The sequence below is a fragment of the Gavia stellata genome, chromosome 30 (genome assembly GCF_030936135.1).
Source record: "Gavia stellata isolate bGavSte3 chromosome 30, bGavSte3.hap2, whole genome shotgun sequence".
Lineage (NCBI taxonomy): Eukaryota > Metazoa > Chordata > Aves > Gaviiformes > Gaviidae > Gavia > Gavia stellata.
The window spans coordinates 7705928-7729470 of NC_082623.1; the positions used below are offsets into that span (position 1 = coordinate 7705928).

At 43.7% G+C, this 23543-nt stretch overlaps 1 protein-coding gene across 2 annotated transcripts; it reads right to left on the reverse strand.

Annotated features, from left to right (window-relative positions):
- Positions 1–496: 496 nt before the first annotated feature.
- Positions 497–22580, reverse strand: TSPAN2 (tetraspanin 2). Of its 2 annotated transcripts, XM_059831204.1 has the most exons (8): positions 22512–22580; positions 19558–19660; positions 6026–6123; positions 5548–5622; positions 4896–4997; positions 3623–3697; positions 2794–2877; positions 497–820 (listed from the first exon to the last, which is right to left on the reverse strand). In XM_059831204.1, the coding sequence occupies exons 1-8, from the start codon at positions 22578–22580 to the stop codon at positions 755–757; spliced, it is 672 nt and encodes a 223-aa protein (XP_059687187.1). In that variant the 3' UTR covers positions 497–754. The 2 variants fall into 2 exon arrangements, with proteins under 2 accessions (XP_059687187.1, XP_059687188.1); XM_059831205.1 differs by lacking the exon at positions 2794–2877.
- Positions 22581–23543: the final 963 nt, after the last annotated feature.

Sequence of the window (23543 nt, forward strand, 5' to 3'; positions counted from 1 at the left end):
AGCTTTCTGCATTTGCATGAAGAGTCCAGTCCTAAAAAAAAAAAATAATCCAGTCTCTGCATGACAGTGAAGTCAATAGGTCTACTCACATGAATTAAAGTTTGCTGGAGCAGGCCCTTAGGCATTAAATTTTTTTTAATAAAGTCCAATTTTATTAATTCTACTCTGTTTGGGCTTTGGAAAGAACAGTTACAAAATGGATCATAGGTATTACTTTTTAAAATGGCATTTGTTCTTCTGCTAATTCTTGGCAAACAGGGCTCAATATGAAAGGGTTTCAAGCACTGTGTACTTGTGGGTGCATGTGCACTCTTGCATAGTGAGAGTCTGGAATAATATGCATGCAAATGTGCACACACAACATATTCTATTTGCACATACTTACCTAAACAAGGTACTGCCTATACAGGTACCTGCTCATGTGCATATATATTTGTAAGGAGAGATATGCATGTGCTTACACAATGTCTATAGCTGTGTAAACTCTTAACTGCACATATACAAACATTAAAAATCAAATTAGTCTTAGATGCACCTTTGCTTTTTTCATTAAAAAGGACATTTTAAAACCCTTTTCTGTTCACTTCAGTTTTACTGTAACTAATACAATTCACCTGCTCACCTAATGGGATATTTTCCTCTCAGTATGTTAAAACACTAATTAAAATGCATTACAATTATTAAATCGGGTAGAAGAGCACTTCTTGTAAAGCTTAGTCTGGAACTCCTGGGACATAGTTGTGCAGTGAAAGTTTTAGATCATGTCTCTTGTGTTACGGATCGCACAGCACAGAATCATGCTGAATATCATGCCAAAGATCTAGAAGAGAAGGGATGCAATTTAGGGATTCACTTACAAAACAGTTATAAAATAGTCTGCATATCAGAACAATCTGAAGGTTCTTACGGCAGAGTAGCAAGTAGCTTCCATCTACAAACCCCAAGACATCAGGCAATTAACATAAAAGAGATTTCACTGATACTCAAAGCCAAGATTTTATCTGCTTGCACTAGATTCACTGTTCTTTGTTCTAAATGTTAAGGCCAGCGTAACAGCCCCAAACATTAATATTATTAATGTAAATTTCACTGACATCAATAACTGTGACTGCTGGTATTATGCCTGGTATTGCACCAAAAGGTTCTGTGTTTCAGAATGCTTCTACGTGGAATATTGTATACACATTTGAGTAAGAGCAGAGAATGATTCCAGAGGAACCAGGTCTCTGGAACTGGTGCTGAGCATTGCGGTTTTACAGAGAAAGCTAAGCTCTTAAGAGGTACTACTCAAGACCAAGACTACACATTAAATATAAAACTCCATTCATATTAGGGAACTAGTTAACTAGAGGCAATGTTAAAAGCAGAGAACAGTGGGTGTTGCCAGAGTCTCCAGAAATTTCTTTTTTTGCCACAGGTTGAATCTCCAAAGCAGTTAGCAGTTACCTCCTGACATTTCATTGCTAATGATGGCAGATGAGCAATACTATCAGGCAGTTAAACCGCTGAGTTCATATCCCCTCCCCACACACCTCCGGAAGAAAGAAGGAGACAGCTGACCGGTCATACCCCATGAAGTGTCAGAAACAAGCACAGAAAAATGTACAGACATGTTTCTGCTGCTAAAGAGGTTATAATTTCATAGCTTCTGCTGTATCTGAAATGGGAAGCCACAGAAGAGATGTTCGTTTTTCTAGCGTATACTTGTTGAGCAATGGAGGTTATTGGAACTCTGTCCCACGTGTCCCAAAGCATGTTGCTTTGCTGGATTTTTGACTAGATCTTCACGTTTTATGCAAATCATGAGGTGGTTTAATGCCCTTTACACACGCCACAGTTTCTGTTAACCTACATAAACCCTTCATCTGCTTTTAAGTGTCCACATAAGTCCATGAACCTCCTGCTCTTCAGAGCAGCTAAAAGTGTATTTCTTTACTAATATTCTGTCTCCTCACGCTGCTTCAGACTGCTGCGCATTTCTGAGCCTGAAGGAAGTCATGACACACACCACACGTGCTGCAGAACTCTCTCTGTTAAAGCCTGTGTTTGACGCCCTGTCCTTGCTCCGGGGTGACACCTATTGGTCACAGCTTTGCCGGGAAGGAGCAGACCGTGGGATTTCAGCAACGCAGGCTGTGGGAAACGGCGGACTGTAAGGAGAGGTATTGACACTTTGATGACACAACTCGATGAAATGGCTACCTGTAACTAGGTACTATGCGTTTAGGAAGGAAATGCCGTTCTGAACACTATGCAGTTTAAATCCTGTTCCCTTGACAAAATACACACTGATCACTGGACCCGTGACCTAGAAAATCAGTTTATAAACTATCTTTCACATTGAACCAATGCTACAGCCGGCATTTTCCTGGAAAGCCATTTCTATACGAAGGGTAGGTACTCTCTATTCCTTATGAAATCTAAGGAATGGATCTTCAAAGGGCCTAAAGCATCAGTCCGCAGTTGTTTTGGAATAGACGAAATGCTGCTACAGCCTTTTGCTTTTCAGTTTGGTTCATGTGCACTCCACTTTCCTGCTATTACAACAAAATAAGATTACCATTAGATACTTTGGACCCTGTCTAAGGACACAAAATGAACTGGTAAACAAAGTCACACAAGTCTGCTTGCGCCGATGTGGGCAATTCCCAGAAAGAGGACACACTTAAAGTGATAAGAATAGCTGCACCTTTGAGGAATCGCACCAGCTGCTGCAAAACACCTTCCACAAAGCTTTGAGTAAGGGACTGGGCTCAAATATAGATTTGAGGGTGAAAACATGGATTTACTCACTGTGATGCCAGCAATTGCAATTCCAACAATTCCAACTAAATGCAGATTAGCATCAATTACATTCTGGATTTCAACCAGGCAGTTCTATTAAAAACAAAATTGAAAGACTTTTACTCCTAGAAAAATATACTCCAACCAGGTCTGTCAGCTGTTCTCACTAAACAACAGATAAACGTGAAAAATGGTATTGCATTACTGTCCTAATTCTTGCATCTATGCCTTGTGTCTTGCTGGACAATTTTCACAGCATATTCCCTTTTCTAGTGAGACATCTGTACCTCTTGCCTGTACAGGCTGACACATACAAGTCATTTTCTTACAATCAGTTTTCCCTAAATTTAAAACTCTTTATATGACAGGCCATGCTAAATCAGGAAACTTGGCCCTTCAGATTAACATTGTACTCACAAGTAGATTCCACAAAAGACAGAAATAACAGTATCCTTCTCAACACCAGCAAAGTTTCTTCTCGGGAGTCTCCATGCACTATTAAGGCAGGCACTTTGCCAAAATTCAGCCTTCGTGGGGCTTTTTGTTTAGGACTCCTGTTCTACTACGTCCTTTCCACTTTTCTTTTCAGATGATGTAATATTGTCTCAGTTACCATGGGATGCTGCAAGCAGGCTTCAGAAATGAGGGCTGGGCATATTCAATATGACCTTTAACTTATTTCTGCCTCCAGTCTGCTTCCTTTCATACAGAATTTCATGCTGGAATTTGCAATGTAAAAAGGAAGTTCTTCCTTTCTTTTACTTATATAATATCTCCAATTTTACTAAACAATTGACATGAAAAGGTGATTAAAACAACTAGAACACAGGACACTTGCCTTTGGCATCTGGATATTCTCTGGACAGGGTAATCCCATTTGTTGTTCCATATTATCTTTACCACAGCATTGGAGCTAAATGGGAGAGAGAGAGATATGAAGAATCAAAGAAGGGGAGACCATAGACTTTTTTCATACTGAAAGTGAGACAATAGCTAAAAAAAAAGAAACAATACAGATCAAGTAATAAATTTATTCTCTATATTAACTGCTACCTCTGGCAGAGTTCCAGCCGCATGGGCCAAAATTCTCAAAAATCAGTTTCAATTGTCTGAAGCCATAGCAAACAGGCAAATTTGTATTGACAACAACTTCCAGAAGGGATTTTTATCACAGTATCTCATAAGAAAGCAAACAAGTGGATTTTGGAAAACCAGATCCCTGGCTTACAAGGAAACAGGAGTTGTTAAAGGGAGAAAGCAGAAAGTTCAAATAGTGCATACAGAATTATGGGTAATGCACAAAAGCTACAACAGAGAATGCTAGAATCTTTATTTCTGACGAAACATAGTGCTGGGTTTGGAGACAGTAATAAATCAGAGTGTTTTAGAGGATTTGTTTTTCCTGTTTGCCTATCTCCCATAAAATGCTTGGAATTCCTCTTTGGGTCAGAAATAACAGCTATGTGAGAAGGACAAAAGGGTCTGAGGTTGTGAAATATTTGTTCTAAAGAACGTGGGAATGCTGTAAGGAGCAACAAAGCTTGGGCTTGATCTCTGTGGGAGGCAGTGTAGATACCGGATGGACACAAATAAGATTCAGGAAGTCACAGGTTCTAATTCTGATACAGACACTAACTTTTTGGGTGGCCTGAACTGAGTCACACATGTGCTTTTGGTTCTTTACCTACTTGGTTCAGTCAGTGACAGGATCTGCCACATTGTAGGTCCTGGGACATGGGTCACAGTTTTTTCTTTGACAAATCCAGAGAGATTCAGACCTTTCTACCTCTCTCTGCATTTGTGAGTGTTTATTCTTGGATTTTAATATCCAAAAGGGCCATAATGCTCATATCTTCTGCACAGCAAAGACCAGAAGCATCAGCTGAAATTTAAAAGCCTGGCCATTTTAATTTTCAAAGGTAAGGACCACTTGGGATCTGAAAAACAGAATTCTGACAGAGCCGTCAGAACACCAGGTTGTGAGTCTCCGGCTCCATTTTAAGTAACAGTTCTATTCTTTCATACCTCAGTGGAAGGCATTCTGAATTTTAAAGGGTAATGTGACAGTAGAATAGTAGTGCAAGGTATTAAAGCTCAGGAGGACTACTCACAGCCAAGTGGTAGTGATAGATAGTCCTGTTGACCTTCCCCCCTGGGTTTTTCATATAGTCATCATATATGTCTTCATAGATTTTCTGGGCTTCCTGTATTGCCTGCAGAAATCAGACTTTACAAGTGAGTGGCAAGTAAGTCTTACCCTCCAATCCAGTGCAGACTTCCAGCTTGCGTCATCAACCTCCAGAGCAGAAAATTATGCCTGGTAAACTGAGGTGCCATGATTGGAAAGATAGGAGGTTTTGTGGCCTGATGGCATTCAGAGGGACTCTGCATGGGTCAGAATGTACATATGCTGTATTCTGTGTTTTGGTTAAACACTGTTAGTTGGAGAAGTTCAGTGCTTTGAATTTGTTTGCCCTTTTCCCAAGCAATACCCTCTTATCATATAGTTCTACTCAATGTTCCTTGTGGATGTAAGGTTGAACCACACCTACAGATTTTATTTAACAGAGGGGGGCAGAAACTGCATCCCATTCTGGACTTACGATAACACAAGCTCTCATTGACTCCAGATAAGAATGTCAGAGAGTCTTCCTGGGAAAACTCTCCTGGAAAGTTTTCATATGCAAGAGCCAGACTGTAGCTCAGTCAGCACTGGAATCCATAACTACCTCATTATTACATTGGAAGTTGCTTGCTACTTACCACTTTCTTGCCTATAAAGGCAAATACTCCAGCAGTGACCTCAGACGCAAATATCACCAACAAGCAAGCAAAGAACTGCAGAGGAAGAAGAGAATCTTATATTAATATACCTTGCACAATTCTGCTTTATATGGACTGCCAGTTAGTCCCTCATCCTTGCCCAGGCCTCAAGAGCCCACACAGTAACTGAAAGAAATATGGAAAAGATGGTGGAAATGGCAAAGATGTGGCTCAGATGGTAGCTTCAGAAAAGACAGAAGGTAATTCCAGGAAATATATCACATGAGACAAGCAATGGAACTTCTTCATGTATGGAAGCTCTGCAATAGCACGGTGGCTAGAGATGCTAGATTAGCCAGTAAAAGGACATAAGACATTTCAGGTCTTGGACAGCAACGATCTTTCCACTAATGACGCAAAGCATATGCTTTTGAATGATTTTCCTGGACAGCCCAGGTCCTTGAAACCTTTTACTTACTGCTCCAAGTAAGCACTGAGACTCCCGCGCTGCTCCACAGCACCCAAAAAATCCAACTGTGGTCATGAGAGCCCCTGCTCCCACCAATACATAGAGTCCTATGAAAAATCAGAATCAGACAAGAATTTAAGAAGGTTTCTCTTCCCAAAGTCTGCTACCTATTTTGTCAAAACCACGCATTTGTAAGTAACAATGGTCTCTGGCTCTCACAAAGAACACCTGTTACACAGAAAAGTTGCTCTCGCCACAAAAGAAGACCAATGATTTCTTCAGAATTCTTGGAGAATCTCATGAAGACAAATGAGAAGATTTCTACTTCCCAAGTTTCCTGTCCCAAGGGCAGCTCAGTCCAGAAAGAACATACACCATGCCATCCAGAACCACTTTACAACTCTTCAGTGAGGATCGTAAGGCAAAAAAAAAAGCCAACATTGCTAGAGGGTTTATTTCTGTGAAGCGGGGGGCTAGAAATGTGCTGTACTGCTGTGTAGGGGTGGAACTTAAAAAGCTACCTGGCAGCTACGCTCTATCGATTGCCTGGCAGTACAGCGTGATGTTCCTCTGAAATCAATGCTTTGGCCAGGGAAAAAGCTGATTGCTATTAGAAAAAAGAGGATGATTGGGGGAACCCCTTGAAAGCTGTTAGAGGAAGTGAATGAAACAATGAATTTTCACCCTCTGGCAAAATAATGAGTGGGAAGAACAGCCTGGGGGAGGTCATAATCTCAGCAATAGTCCTGAGCTTGGTCACTGCAGAGAATGGAAGCTTGTCTACAGTTCAGTGATTTGGAGCGTGGCATCTTCCTTTTACGATAAGTAGCTGCTTTACTGCCTGCCGGGCAGGCGTATTCCAGTGTCATTACTTTTCATTTTTTTTCTTCCAACATACTGATGCAAGTGTCAGAATATGAGATATTAGCAGCTTTTAAAGGTTAATGTTATCAGTGCATCATGATCAGAAGACTTGGAGAAGAGTTGCCTAAAAATGGATAGAATCACAGAACCAGAAAAATCACATCAGATATTAAAAAAAAGGTGATCTATATGAAAGGAGTAGAGTGTCTAAGACTTAGAGGCCAAGAATCTTGCATGCATGGCCTACAAATAGCATCTCATGGTGCATGCTGCCCTCATCTGAACTGCAGGATAGCCTCCCACCACCTTATTTCAATAGGCAAGAATCAGAGTGGCTCTGCAGCAGCCAGCGGCAACACTGCATTGCCTTCATGTTCTGGACATTTGCAGTTAAGTGTTATGCAGTTATTGAATCGTGTAGGGGACTGCTCAGACACCTTAGCCAGTCTCTTCCTGGGACTGCGTTGCTGAATAGACTTGAGGTTACTGGCACAAGGAGTTATCTGTGTGTCGATGAATTTAATGACGTAAAGACTGCCAGCAAAGACCAGGTCTGAGACAAGTACAGAACATGGGAGATGTCAGTATAGCCCCATACATAGTTAAAGATCTAGGACCCTAGCTATGTTCAGAATTTGACAGGAGAAAAACTGTAGAGGTAAGGGGAATAGCATTCATCTCTGCCACCTGTAAAACTGCTAGAAATACTCACATTCAAAAGGGGTTTTTTGTATCAGCTTTATCTCGGACAAAAGGAAACCACAGCATAGACTTTTTTCTTTCCTCACTTGTAAACTTAAATGCTTGATCTGTGCTTAGGCGATATATCTGTTCACATGCAGTGTCAGTTCCCATCAGACCACAACAACTGTGTTTGTGCCTTGTCTCTGGGTACCATGTCAGCCAAAGTACAACAGGCTTAGTGCAGTGCCTTGTAATTCTAGTCTTTGTCTTGTGTGGGCAACGTGGATGACAGGCAGAAATCTGCCATGCCAATCTTATACTGCTGGAAAAAACAGTTTAATTTCCCTCATGCCATTATGAGGGGACAGTGGAGCTACAGCCTGTGCACACTAGAGGGCACAGTGAGCCTTGCTCCCAGCTTTGACTACGCAAACTTTTAATGAGAACGTTTAGTGTTCTCAATTACCAATTTAAACATTAGTTTAAAATCTGATCCAAATCTTTAGGGTTAACAGAGCTGCTGGCACTTACTGTTAGCAGGCCTTGTGTAACGTAGACTAGAAAGCCCTACAAATGACAGTTTGCAATGATTGCTAGGAAAATTAAAAAACAAACTCTCAATATACGAGTGCAGAGCATCTAGCTGCTCTGCCGCACAGATTCAGCCTGCCTGGAGAAGGTAAGCTCCTGCCTGCTGCCCATTTATTGGCGCATCACTGTCCAGTCACTGTATATCCGCCAGATATCCATCCCAGCTATTGTGATCCTTCTCCTCCCCTCCGTCCTTCTTGCCCCGGTATCTTTCTTGTGCCAAGGATTGCTGCTGAGGAACATATTCTGCTAAATAACAATAAACCAATTATAATTAATATGGCTTTGCCAGGTCTGTGATGCCAGATATGTGGGATTTGCTGCTGACTGTGCTGGCAGTTCATATTCTGTATTTTCTAGATTTTTAATATTCAGCACCTTGTGACTTACTAGGACTGAGCATTCTTCAAGCTAATACTTGTACACATATTCACAACACAGTGTTTTTTACTGAGGGAGGGATATACAAAGATATATATATGGCTCAGGGGAGAAAGGTCAGCCCCTTGTGGAAGATGAATTGGAAAAGACAAAAAACATCTCTTAGGTGCATAACCTTCTGTTCAACTGCCAAACACCAAAACTGCTATTTTGTGAGATCTCCGTGGTAACAAATTTGGTAGTTACAAAGATGTTTCTTGGACCCTTTTCTGCATGTCACTCCCTACTCCAGTCTCTGTAATTACTTATCGGGCAACTTAGCAGAGAGACTTTTTGATTAAGAAGAGTGGAAAGAAGTCTTCCCATTTCTTTTCAGTGCTTCCAGCTAACAAAGACAAAGCTCACTGAGGCTCAGGGGTGAGACCGCTTTCAGGAATTTGGATTTGCTTTTGTCTGAGAAACAGACTTAGCATTTCACTTGCATGACTCACAGCTAAACCGCTACCTCAATCAGAACTTCCCTTTTAAGGCATGTTACAGGAAGAACTCACACTACGCACTAAACAAAGCTGAGCTTGCTATGTGTCTGGCCCCACAGTTGAGCCAGCCAAGAGTTTAAAACCACCTTCTTCCACCTTCTGTTCAGGGGAGTTCGTTCTAGACTTTGTCTTTTCTCAGCCTGGGACTAGTAGTTGCTGATACTCAGAGAGCTATTTCTAGATGGAAAATAATGATGACACTTAAAAAAATTCCACAAAACTAAAGATGTTTTTACTTGTCTACTATATATACACACACACATGTAATCTTTCACATGGGAATGAGACACTTGAAGAGTAGCTTGAAAAAAATTTGAAGGGACCAGGTTACTTCTCAGCTTGCACTGTGAGGTTTCCTAGCACCCAGATCCAGGTATGCTCAACTGGAAGATGATTTTCAGGACGGGTATTAAAACAATAGATTCCGAAACATCCTAGATGATGTAAGTACATAAGACAGGGAGCTAGTATTTATTTTCCTAGTGGGCTATATGCAGCAATGTAGGCATGATCACCTCAGATTCTTAATAGGAATAGACCTAAACTGAAAAGTGAGACTCTCTAGAAAGGAAAGAAAAAGAAAAGGGTGACAATGTATGGCACCCCTTAGAATCACAGCCTTACCTAGAGACATCATGCACTGACAGCCATCAAGTTAGCCCAGTTAGGCTCAGCAAAGCAGACAAATCCAGAAATTAGGTGGCATTAATGCCATACATTGCTATGCAATTGTATCATATGTCAGAAGTAACTAAGCTTCACTAAAGCCTTTCAAAAAAGCAGGATGCAAAGCAAAGCCTTAATCAGTTTCTATTCATAAGCGCTTCTATTGTAAAATACAAAGCTTTGGCTTGGCCTCCAATTTGGCATCCACAGCAGAGAAACAAAAAAGACACTTAGTTTATAGTCACAAAATGGAACACATTTGATAGCTAGAAACTGACACAAAAAAGTTCACCACAAAGCTCAGCATGACAAAAAGAAGTGTGCAAGTCAGGTCAAGGTAGAGAGCTTCTTTCCATGAATGGAAAATTTTGAGAAGACTGTCTAGATGCAGCTTTTTGTACAGCAGCAGTAAAAAGTGCAAGGTAGAAAGGAAGCAAATGTTTGTGGCCTGTGTGAAATTTTTCCTCTTACCTCTTCTTGCCTCTGTTCATTTGCTGATGCCTAATTTTGTCACTTTGATCTGTGTCTGCTAATGAAGAGGAAAGACAGTTTGACAACTAACTAGTCTCTGCTGGCAGCCCACACAGGAGCAGAAAACAGATGAAGAGAGGATACTGAGAACAGGCACACGGCTATGGCATTACGGAGGGCAATCACTGGACCTAATGGCAGAAACCTGCCATCTGTGTGACTGCCCACAACTTAGGAATATTTATTGCACCTGCATGCAGGACTCACAAAGCAAGTCACTCTCAGCCCCTGAATGCAAAGGAATGAAGAGGCAAAGAAGTAAAAGCCATGTGCAAAATGCAATAGAAAATTGGTTGGTCTGAGCAGGCACAGCCAGGACGCTGATGACTATGAGGGGTACTGGAGGAAATATGGGCTTTGTAAACACAAGAGGATGAAAAATGAAGTGTCATAGGACTGGGGTTTTCTTGGACAGAGCCTATTCTCTTGACCTTTTTTGTGGGGAAATACTCAGGTTTTGGGGTGGTGGTTTGGTGGGGGTTTTTTTGTTTTAGCTGTCCTAAAACATCCACACACACAAACACAAAGATTTTTATAAGCTGTGAAGAGAAACTAACGCTTCTACTTTTAGCAGCAAGTCAAGTGAAAGAACATCTAATAACAAATTGATTTCCCTTCTGGCTAAAAAATAGAGTGTAAGAGGGGGGGAAGCCCATACTTCAGCCATTGTTTCATTTTGCAAAGAACAAATTTAGAAAGCAGTAAAGCAGGAGCTTTTCTATATTCTTGATTTTTTGATTCATCCTGTGGGGAAAATCATTATTTCCTGAAAGGAAAATGTCAAATGGGATTATTCCCTGTGAAAATTCCAACAGGAGGGATTCCCATTTTCTAGCAGACTCCGCTTTGCAATTACAAGGGAATTAAAAAGTTACTTGGCAATCTCAGAACAACCTATGGCTCCCAATAGTGAAGAATGGCAAATCCACAACACAGTAGACATCTCTAGATTGGCATATATGTTCATGGCAGAGAGTTCTTCCATAAGATACTGTTTCCTGTGGGTATGAGCACATATACCCTACTGGGGTTGTACTTGGAGTCAGCGGATCTGCAAGTGTGAAGAAGGACCTCAAGAAGGATAAAGGGTATTCTGTGTGTCATTTCTGGATGAACAAAACCTTTGTGACTAGCAGTGAATACAGAATTTCATCATTCTAGACTAGGTAGAAGAGAAGGATGGAATTTTATAGCTGCTGACTGCAATATGTCTTTATGTGTATCAAGAGTGAGGGAGGGATCAGCCCCATTTTTAGAAAAATTATGAGTGAAATCTGCAAGACATCAGTTCCTTGTTCCTTAGAGCAATTAAAAACCTCTCTCAAGGTAACATGCAAATCTATGCATAACTAATATGAAAGGAAATGTCATCTGTTCTTTAGTCTGTTATATGGCACTTGGACAGAGTAACAACTGTGTCCTTAGAACCAGAGTCCCTCTATGCTCCCATTGCAAAGAATCATGTGGTAGGCAGAACTGTGTACTACCAGTGTTTTATGAACAGAGAGGAAACATTACAACACAAACCAGGCAGGTAGGAACTTACTAATGTGAACATTAAAACCATTCTTATTTCAGACAACGCATGAACCATCACCACCAGATACACTCTGCCGGCTGCCTAGGCTGGTAGAGATCTAATTTCAGAGCCTGGAATAGAACCCACTCCCAGAGTTGTTTTTTGTTTGTTTATTTGTTTGTTTTCCCAAAATCTTACTGACGGCTTTGAGATACAAATCCGTGTCTAGAGCCTACTGCAAAGAGCAGGAGCAGACAAAAGTATACTGTCTCTCTGTCTGGCTTTATTTCACATGGGTTTCTTGTTTACCTGGCTGCTATGGTCACTTTCCATTCTAAATAATTCTACTTTTTCTTTTTTGGGCTGAGTAACTAACACTGAACAAACTGCCGACTGTTCATACTCCACTGAGAAAACAAGAAGCTCTGTTCTTGGTATAAGGGATCCAGAGGCAGTGATGCCAGGAGTCCTAGAACCCAGACATGACTCGAAGAGATTTTCCTGAGGTTTATATGTGCATTACAGTCTGGGAGGCCCATGTGCTCCTCCACAGAAGGACTGAGGCTCTCAAGCCCTCAGTAGAGCACCAAGGAACCTGTAGTGCAAATGCACTACTGGAAAAGATAAGGAACACATATAGGAGTTGGAAATAACAGGCCAGACAGCGACAGTTGTGTATGTTGCCCATAGTAGCAAAGTCAGTTTCTGAAACAGGCTTGTTACTAGCAATTACCGTTTTTGTGTTAATAGATTTTTAGTATATTTATCTATAAAATATGTTTACAAAACTGGAGAAAAGAGGCAGAGTCCTCTGAAGGAAGAGGAATTTCTGAAATGGAACATACCCTTAATTTGAGCATAATGCACAGACATAATTACATGTCTTGTGTGAATTCAACAGGTATTTCGTGGTTAATCTTCCTGGAACCACAAAAGCGTTCCAGATACCAGTCATTTTGTAGGCTTCTGCTGATGCACAAATCCTGAATTTCAATTTAAAAGCAACCTCGCTATAGTGTAACATCCCAGTCCACTGCCTCCCCCCTTCCCACAGAATACCAGCACTTGTTGTGTGTCTTGCTCACATGCGTCTCACAACCCTAAATAATTATGTCCCAAATTCACATAAGCCAAAGTATGTCAGCTATTACCTTCTCAGTAGTCTCCAATGGCCCTGTCAATATCTATTTCACCCTATACCAAACTTCACTGAAATCAGATGTCATCAACATACCTGTATATAGGTGGATCTGTACTATCGTGGTTGAACTTCACAGAATCCTGTGGCAATGGATTCTACAGTTTAATGATGTGAATAGTGTGAAAAACTTCCTAATATGGAAATTGTTCATAGTGCATAGTATGATAATAATCTTGTCAAACTTCTTAGTACTTTTTCTAGTTTTATTGCATCCTCTTTGACCAGAACCACACACAGCATTCAAGACACTGATTGCACTAGAAATTTACACAATGACATTAAAATTTTTCAGTTGGATTCTCATTTCCTTTCTTAATAATTCCTGACATTTATATGCCTTTTTGACTGCAGCTGAGCAAGGCACTTTTGTCCAGAGCAACTGACAGTGAGTCTAAGATCATGTTCCTGTGTGGTTATAGCTTATTTAAAGTCTGTCAGCGTTTATACTGTTTAGATTATCTGTTACCACTTGTGTCACTTTGCTTTATTGGTACTGTGTTTCATCTGCCTTTTTAATAGTCATTTGGTGTTCTGAAATCCTCTCACAATTCTCTGCAATCCTCCCTAGATTAGGACACCCTGAATAATCCTGCGTGTATGCATACATTTCCATGCAGGTATCAACAATTACACACTTCTAATGCTTAAATGCACAGGCTCCAAGCCACCCAAAACAGAAAACAGAGCATGGCCATAATGAGTTCACAGAAATCTGCAACCCACACAGGAGCAAAAGTTAGGACTCTGCAGATAGCTGTCTTTACCCACCCAAATGCAGCTAAAGTAAGTGCTGGAACAAAACAAACCAACTCAATCAAAACCCTCTCTGTAGATGTTTTTGAAGTGACACACCCCAAAAAGGAGCTAAGGGCTTTTTTTGTTGCTGTTTTATTTTTTTCCAGCAGACAAAATGCTTGCTTCTTAATGGCTTCATGGTGGACAGTCCCATTGTATTTCCAGCTCTGTCAAAATGGAACACAACACAGGACATTTCCCTTGAGATACAATGGGTTATATTGGTTTGGTTCTCTTTCTAGAAGCCACTTTAGAGGCTGGCATCTAGAGCAGTTAGTGCTTTTACAGACAACATGTATGAAGAACAAAGCATGTAACTGAAAAAGCCTGAGCATTCCTGGAGTTTAGCGTACTGCTGTAGCAAGAGAAACATCTCGATATCTTTTTACTTCATGCAGGACCGGTAACAGGTTTATCCCCAGTCACGTAGGCCACTTGCTACAGGTGGCTGTTTCTGGAAAAGTAGAAGTATTGAGCTGGTGGTGCTGGGCTCTGGCCTGTGCATGGGTGGTCTGACCAGAATCAGATACAACTGCTTGATTGCTCACTGAGGAAGGCTGAGGGCGACCCCCCGGACTCAATGAGTGGTATTGTCAGAGTTCAGCATTCACAGCAACGTGACCAGAGCGCAGGCACCAGGGTGACTTGCAGCTGCCTAGAGGAAGAAGAGGGTGTGTCAAAGAAGGAAATGGTGTAACTGTCGGTTCAACTGTTGCTGCGGTGTGGAACTGGCTAGCTTTTAGATAGCTACATACAAAGAGAGTAGGGTGGGAGAAAAGTTTACCCAGGAGAACAGTTTAACAGGCAAAAAGCATTAAATGCATTATCATGTTTAAGTGATTAATTAGGAAAAAAAAAGCCTCCTGAATCTCAACATATTAAGAATATAAAACAATCAATCTGAGGCAAATGGACAGATTATTCCATTAGGCTTAATTAGCTTGCTTTGTCAGAATTCTGACTTTGTGGTGGCCTTGCCTTTGCTCTGCCAGGCGGGATACTGACTCATAGGAACTGATTGCTAGGTTTTATGATCCAACACAGAGACTGAGGACTTTTGAATAACTTTCATTTTGAGTAAGGCTTTTTTTGGGGGGTGGTAGTGGTGGTGTCATATTTTTTAAGCAAATTTTCAGTGCAGCAGCTTTCATTTTCCACTCAGGGCCACTATCAGCCTTTTCTAAACCACTCTTCCTCAACTGCAGAAGAAGAGACCTGCACACAAGGTGATAGGAAGAAAGACAAGTTCATTGCTTAAGTCTTAAGTACAGACTAAAAGCCTCTCCAATACACGATGGTGGGACCATTTGATGCCTCTTGTGGTATTGCATCTCTACACAGAGGCTACTTTCCCAATAGCTCTCATTTTAAAGGCTGATAGAGTTTGAGAGGCTATGGATTTTGGAGAGAAAATACTGTTGACTAAGGTATAGTGCTTGACTGCAAAATACATGAATAGAACTATAACAAAATGAGGCACAGGAGCAGAGAATTGCAGTTTACATGGATTTAACTGCTCGCCAACTCCTGTTTGTATGGGCACCCACCACTACGGAGAAAAACTACTAATATCCTTCAACTCCAGACATGACTTCATATCCTAAGGCATGCACCATCTAACTGTACCTTTCAAAGCCAGAATGATCACTCATGCTCTCACAGACCCCAAGAAAAAGCCACAGCCACCGTGAAACTTCTGTCCACAACTGGTTTGGCACCGATGAATGCCTGGAGCACAGATTGGATCATGGAACTGGAGCAAAGAGAACGTAACATAGCAGAAAGTTTGTGAGCTCTGGCTGTGCAGGAGAAGCAATGCTTCAGTGCTGCCAGTTATGAGAAAGAGATTGATTCATTCACATTCATCAGTTTTTGTTACCATTCCTGATGGAGCTTGTTGAGTACACACACTTCATTTTTATTGCTACTGGCAGTGGTGTGACCCTCTGCACTTCATTTACTAGGGATACAGAGAGTTTGTCCTCCATGTTGCCCAAGGAACCAGAACAGACTTTCCTCTTCATTCACCAAAAGCAAAGAGGGGAGAATAGGTGTCTTGAACTGACGCTTAAAAAGTCCCCGTTAGTTTTTACTTCACAAATGCTCAACTTGCATTCAGCAGGCAGTTTGTCTTCACTTCTGTTCTTTAGGTATTTTTAAATTAAAGTACAGCACTTACCAGAAAGAATTAATTAAGGACCAATTAATTGTGAGAAGGCAGTGCTGACATCTGGGGTTCACACAAGCATCTCTCTTTTCCTTCTGATTGTTGCAGACTTTCCTGCCCAGTAGAAAACTTGCCAGAGTCTTGGTACAGGAGTCTCAAGAAGGACGAGCAATCCGAGGGAATTCCCTTTATTCTACGTCTCTTTTCTCCATTTGGTCAGTACAGTGTCACAGACAACTCAGATAAAAGAGGTAACTGCCCAGCTATTGACCTTTGCTGAAATTATCTTTTTTTTTCTTTCTTTTTTTTTTTCTCTCAAGTACAGCTAAGAGCGGAATATATGAAATCTACCAGAGCTGAACTGCAGTAGAACAGGAAAGCTACAGTTTCACCTCACCACGTGAAGCACAGGCAGAAAAAAGGTACTATGAGATGGAGTAACATAAAAATATTGTCATGCTGCCACTGCAGTGGGAACTCCAAAAGTTGGGGAGCTGCAGAGGGAGGATATCCAATTTCAGGAGGCTGCTCCAATGTAAGATACATCTGGTAAATTGGACAGAGACTGCATGGGTCAAAGAGTTCCAATTCCAACCTTTTATGTTGTAGGTTAAAAAACTGCAAGCTGCAGTGGGGAATATGGATCACTGAACACAAAACCACAAGCAACAGAAAACTAAGAGCACATATGTGCTTGACCTCAGCACTGCTGCCTGTAAGTTGTTCTCAGACCAACAAAAACATTTCAATGGTTGGAAAAGATGAACAGGCCTGGTTGCCAAGTCATGGCCCGAACTACTCCAGGGGGCAGAAAAGACAGCTGGACTGCTGGTAAAGAGCAAGGCTATTTAAGGAGACTCATTCTGGCCTAATGGAAAATGCAAGGATATAATTATCAATTATTTTAAACTAAAACAACATTTCAGATCCAGGAAAAAAAACATCACAAAGAAGCACAAGAGAGAAGCTGGTTAGATTCAGCTGGCAGCTCAATACAGGTACAAAAAGAGCAGAATGTGCTGCTCTTTAGAAGCAAGAAAATGAGATGTTTTCCACAAGATGGTGGAAAACAACCACGGTGTGGATGGTGCTTCAACCTACAAAGCAGACTCTGAATGCAGCTGCGCGGTTGTTGCAAGCACTGACACAAAGCTGATCTGATCACAGGGGTTTGGGTTATCACAAGGCAGCCACAAAAGCAGTCAGTGGAACAGAGCTAAAGAAATTATTTTTAAATATATGGCCATATGTTTATATCTCCAAGTCATACTGATGATCTGCTTTCTCTTTCAGCCCTCTGGGCAGCTGCTGCTTGTGTGCTGCAGTGTTCCATATTAAGAGTTCCTATGCACACTTCTGGCTGTCACCCAAGAATGAATGTTACAGATCAAACACCCAAAGCCAAATCAACAACACTCCTAGAGTGTCTGTGAGAGGGCCCAATACACAACTGTCAAGGGGGACTCAGAGCTGAAATCTCCTAGAGAGGTAAAGCTCTTGAGCATGACTGGCAAGTACAGCCTTGTCTGCCGCAAAAAAACAGTCACTGAACTTACCACCATTCTTTTACCACTGCCTTAGTCACAGATTGTTAACAGCCTCAGACTTCTGAATGGCTGCCCCATCAGATGCTCAGAAGTCACAACAGCATTTAACATGATTTTTAATGAGGGAGGGCAGCAGAACATTTTTTGTTTTTCTTTAACAGGAATGCTCCTTTCAGAGCACAATGCCTATTGCAAAAAAAGGGCCAAAACTTTGCTTTAGAATTCAGTCAAAAGTGCAAGTTTAAAAGAATTCTCAACGTATTTATGTACTGTTCCTTAGTGCTTCCTCTGCTAGCAGTTACATATTACAGCATATAGCTTTATAAATACATGTGACGGCCCAATAGTTGAATGTCATGTATATGACGAAACTTTTACAAGAACATTGCCCAGGACTTCCCAAAATTAACAACTCTGAACAGCTTTTGTAATTCCTGTTCAGGACCAAAGCAGATTAAATCTCTTAGAGATTTAAATACACATGCACCAAAGAATATCTTGTTTACACAGTGTTACGGTCTGCACTGCAAAGCTGTGAAATTACTGTGGTGCTTATTCAGATCACAGGATGTGTTACTTTTTGGCTTCTAACAAACCAACAGGACTTGATTTTGAAGGCCAGAACATCCTCTGTCTTGTTGAATCTCCTGGGTCAAACATAAGTGGATGAGGCAAGGAAGAGTTCCAAGACACAGCATAGAAAATTCAGTAAGTATAAACTGGATCTGGAAATGAAGTTGGTGATCTAAGATGCTGCTGATACAGCAGCTCAGATGTAAAAGTAAATCGTACTTCCTGGATCTTTGTGTCAGTGGAGGTGCTATAGGGTATTTGCAGTAACCCTCGGGTCCCAATTAAATTTTCATCTGAATGGTTTTATTCAGCCTCATAAACTCCCACAGAAACTTTGCTGGACATAACAATCTATCCGTCTAGTCCTACAGTACTATACAGTGAATTCTGTGCCTCTAGCCTGGTTGCATCTCTTAAAGAAGCTTGGGGTTAGGACTGTGGTGTATCAGAGTCACAGTCTCCACAAAGAGAATCGGGATATTTAAAGTAACTGCACAGCCCAGGCAATATTCCTGTGATGGGTAACTGACTGCTACAGGACATGTTGGGTCAACTTCCATTCCTGGCCACCCTGTCCGAGTGGCTAGATGGACAGGGCAGGACTAGGTATTCATTCACACTTGGCATTTGTAGATGGCAAAAATGTTTGCACCAGTTGGACTTTATTGAGTGAGTCCGTCTCCAGGGGTGATATATTAAAACAGAAAAAAATCTGACTCTTCTGGTGTAAAGGTTACAATTGCCAATGGATAGAGAAATGCAGTTGCTGGCAGTCCTAGACAGCTGCTGTTTAAGGATGTCTATAGATACGTAACACAGGTGGCGTTCCCAGAAAACCTAACTGGAAATCCTAGGGGAAAAAAAATTTATCTTAAATGCCTGAAATTAGATATGACCAATACCAATTCTGTGGGCTTGGGGAACTAGTTGATTCCTGCCTAGGCTGGACAAACAGTTCTTGAGATGACTGATCACTGTGTAGTTTTACTTGTCAGCCGTGGAAGGATTTGCTCTGATACTTAAAGTCACACTGAGGGCCTCTGTGTGCAGACACAGGGAGAACTGGTGAACAAAAGTTTTACTGCTGCACTGGTATTAGAAACATTGAGAAGTAACGCTGTCGTTTTGTTGGCTAGCAGCTGCCCAGAAAACTCTGGAAGGATATATTGGTGAGCCCCATGTTCCAGGAGTCTCTGACCCATCTCAACTCCTATTCCAACAGTATTAGCACAATTCACTTAGGATACATGAGGATAGGATCAAATCTGAGAGAAGAGTTCAGTTAGGCCTAAGGAAGCTGATGCCAGGCAGAGAAAGGATGAAAGTCATCATGCACATGACACACAGCACCAGAATGTCCAGTTTTGTGTAGTTCAGCCCAGGAAATGTTGGCCTTCATATAATTCGATACATAAGGTGTGTCACACGCCCCAGGATGAAACCAAGGCTAAAGGCTACTGTCATCACAGGCACTTTAACTTACCCATGAAGAAATACTCTGGAGACTTTTTGTCCGAAGCAAAGTCTGCCATGACCCCACCAAACCGCAGCCATAGACCAAAGGCAATGACAGCCAATCCTGCCAGCTGGAAGATAAACAGACCAGTCAACACTTCAGTAACAATTGGCTGGAGAGCATCAAAGAGGTGTCACTGGCACCTTATGCTTTCTTGAAATCCCACAGCTCAGGATTGCACTCAGAAAATTCAGGAAGCGCTTGCCAGTGTTTGATAACAATGAATTCCTATTATAGTGCAATGTATTTCTTTCTTTTTTTCTTTTAGCTCTTCAATGTAGTGGTGCTTCTGAACTTACTAGTGACTTTCAAACCTTGTAAGTAAGCTCATTTTCAGTCATCAAAACTTGGCCTGAATTGCAATGGGGAATGGAGTGGGGCAGGGGGGCGGGGATGTGGAGGGGAAGTGAGTGCCGATGAGAAGAGCAGACAGGCTGCAAAACCGATGAGGAACACTCTGCCCTCCTTCCTAACCCTTGGAACTGCACTCTAGTCAGGCAGTATGCAGGAGGCCACTCAAGGCCTGGGTCTGCAGTCAAGATGCTGTTACTGTAGGAAAAGCACCTTATGGGGAAGTGCCGTGTAACCAGGAGTTAAGCCCTGCTGGCTTGACACACACCAAACTTTTAGGACAGAAGCAACTTAATTGACTTTTTTTTCAACCCTCCTAGCTGTTTTAGAGCTAAATAACAGCCTTTTGGGCTGAGAGGTGCCACCTTCCCCTGTACGTATCACAGGTCCAGCTCCAGTGTCATGGGATATGTGATGCTGTAGAGAGACAAGCTGGACCTCTAAATCATCATACCAAACTACAGGACACCATCTGCCATTTCAGAATTGCTGCTGCTGCTCAGCTGTAAGAAGGGTTCTGTTTAGAGGCTTACCAGAAAGAGAGGCTTGTATTGTTCTTAGGGATGTGCTGAAGTTGTGTGTTTGGACCAATTATGACAGAGTGTTTTTCTGTAAATCACCATGGGACCCCCTATCAGAACTAGGAGGTGAAAGGATTATTACAGTGTTCAGTGTCTTGGATCACAGAAATGACTAACAAAGAAGTGATGGATGCTGTCAAAATTCCCTTTAATGCGAACAAGACTAGATCAGAAAGGAGTGTCAAGGCATGTTGTTTGAGGGGAAAGATCTATAGACAGTGCCAGATGTATTTATAAGCCTACGAGGCAATGGTGCGTGTCCCGGAAGACAGCTTCAGCATCCTGTGGGACCAGGCGCAATGCTCTGCTACTGTTCTGACGGAGGCCAGCTCCTAGGCCTGTAGCGACTGCGGAACCTGAACGCGGTTCACAAAACACCTGCTGCTTACTGTATCCTCGGCAGCCTGGCGTGGTGCATTTTTAATCTGTCCTGCATTGCCTGGCACTTGATTCATCTGGCATAGCTACAGCAAGCAAAGAAAGCAGGCAAGCATATGGCTGAAGAGCTTAGGATCACAGCTGTCCTCACGGAAGTGTCACAGCACAGAGTGTGAGGGTCCCCTGCCACCCTGGTCACAGCATTTGACCCTCCCTGCTTGCAGGCATGGGCTCAGCTTTCGGACTGGCAGAGCACACCAGGAGCCCCCTCCTGGCACTCCGGGCTTCTAAGTGCCTCTGGTAGTTCGTAGTTCGGATGTGTTTGAAATGAATGCCCCCAGGCCAGCTGAGGAGATGGTTTCTTCCTTGTCAGTGAAAAGGCAGATAACAAAACACAGTAATTGTCACTTTTGTGAAACAACATAACACAAAGCTTTGTCCTTCTCCTGACTTGCAGCTGCAGCTGGGCACTACCACTCTGCTCCTGCAGCTTGAGCACAGCAGCACTGTGTACCCGGAGCTTGCAGTGCTGTCACCAAGAGGGAAAAGCATTTGGTTTAACTGTGTTTCAAGCATAAAGGAGACAAAAGCCCAAAACTGCTTGCTCCAGAGAGGCTGAACAGGATTATTTTGTGACTTCTTTTTAAAAAACAGTGAACCAGAAAGAAAGAAAAATACATTTAAGAAGATAGCATAGCTAATTGTTTTCCAGTGTGAAAAACTGGAAAGCTACTGGAAGGGAGAAGGCAGCATGAGGGAAACTGAAAGAAAAAAGAAAGCTTGAATTCAATTGTGTTATGGAACTGGGAGACTATTAAAAAGGTGCCATGAGGGGAGAAGGGGCATAGGATTCTGCAAATCTCTTGGGGGTTCTGCAGTAGGCACTATTCATTGCCACATTAGGGTAGCTTTCAGCAAAGTAAGTGCAATGCGATGCAAGGACTTTCTCTTAGGATGAACTTGTAAAAGTAGCAGCTGTTGGCTCGCTATTTGAAATTACAATATTAAAAAGCATCATGATGCTGTGAAGAAGTGTTCCGCTGCAATACGCTGCATGGGTGGACCTCTCAGCCTCCTGCTGTTTGAGATTTTCTGCTTGTTGGGGAAGTGGTGACCGCTTTAAATTACCGGTTAAGAAAGATGTTGTCTTTTCTCAGCCATGGTATCTTATACCAAGTACACGTTCTCCCAGGGAGAGCTGTACCTTTATAGAAGCAAGTGAAAGTCGAGAGCACCGCCAGGGCGCTCTGGCAGTGCAGGCGCCGGTAGCCCACCCTGCAGCGCGCCTCCGAGGGACCCGCGCACCTCCTCAGAGCTCGACCCTGGCGCGGGGCAGCCCCGGGGCCGCTGATGCGCCCCGGCGCCGCCCCGACGGAGGCAGCCGCCCGGCATCGCGGCACCCCGCCGGCCGCAGCCCGCTGCCCGCGCGCTCCCCCGGGGCCCCCGGCCGCGCGCGCTGGGGCCCAGCGCCGCCGGGGGGGGTCGGGCCTGGGCGGCCGCCTCCGCGCGGGACCGACAGCGGCCGGGGCCCGGGAGCGCCCGCGGCAGGTGCTGCCGCCGGCGGCACGGCTCAGCCCGGCCCCACTCCGCCCCGCCCGGCCCGGCGCTCACCCAGAAGGTCAGGTTGAAGATGAACAGCAGGATCTTGATGCAGCGCATCCCCCCGCGCACCGTGCCCATGGCGGGCGCCGGCTCCGGCAGCAGCTCCCGAGGCGGCTCGGCCCGACTCGCCGGCGGCTCCGCGCGGGGCCGGGAGCGGGGCGGAGACGGGAGGCAGGTGCAGGGCTGGGCGCGGCGAGGGGCGGGCCGGGGCCGGGGCCGGGGCTGGGGCCGGGGCCGGGCCGGCGCTGCCCGGGCAGCCCCGCCGACCTGGACCCGCCCCGGTAGGCGGCGGGCGGGAGGCAGCTTTGCGGCGGGGACGGTAGTCGGGGAGCGCGCGGGAGCGGCTTTGTGCCCAGAGCGGGGCCGGGCCCGGGGCCGGGGCCGGGCCCGCTGCCCGCACGCGGTGTTTCCCGGCGTGGGCGCAAGGCAGCCGCCCGCCAGCGAGCCCTGGCCGTCCTACCCGGGCGGGGCTCAGGCGGCTCCGGGAGCATGGGGACGCGGCCCGTGGCTCTGCCGTGCGCACGGCGGCAGCGGCGGCTCTGCTCGCCCGCCCGCCCGCCGCCGGCGCCGCAGCAGCGGCCGTCGGGGGACGCGGCAGACCCTGTCACCCTTTTTTCCGCGCGGACTCAATAAAATCCCTCTCGGCCTTCTGGGCGTCGCATGCGTCCCAGGGCAAGACTTTACATGAGACACTTAAATTTTGCAGACAGTAGAATGCGTGCCGTCAAAATTACAAGCAAGATCGAAAATTGGATGTGTGAAGTCTGAGGATAGCAGGAAAAGGGCCATTCTCCTTAAAACTGTTTTTGCTCATACTCATAAACTAAGGGTCCCTAAAGTTCATTTTCCAATCTCTAATACTTCCACTTTTGTTCTGAAGATTTGACCAAAAATGCCAACTCTGTTGTAAAAATCTTAGGTCTTTCTCCTCTTACAATTTTTTTCAGCTGCTCATTTCTTTCACGGTCTTCAGAAAGTCTGAGTCTGAAGCTGCCTGCGGGGCTTTGACGAGGGTGCACGAGGTAAGGTGGAGTCTCTTGA

What these genes read in the sequence shown, in the direction of transcription:
- TSPAN2 (XM_059831204.1), bottom strand. Translation starts at nt 22,580, where the DNA reads ATGGGCACGGTGCGCGGGGGGATGCGCTGCATCAAGATCCTGCTGTTC. An exon ending in CTCAGTGCTTACTTGGAGCA is followed by an intron (nt 5,623 to 6,025) that starts GTAAGTAAAAGG and finishes CTTCCTCTGCAG; the next exon opens with TTCTTTGCTTGCTTGTTGGT. An exon ending in TCTATCACTACCACTTGGCT is followed by an intron (nt 3,698 to 4,895) that starts GTGAGTAGTCCT and finishes TCTCCCATTTAG; the next exon opens with CTCCAATGCTGTGGTAAAGA.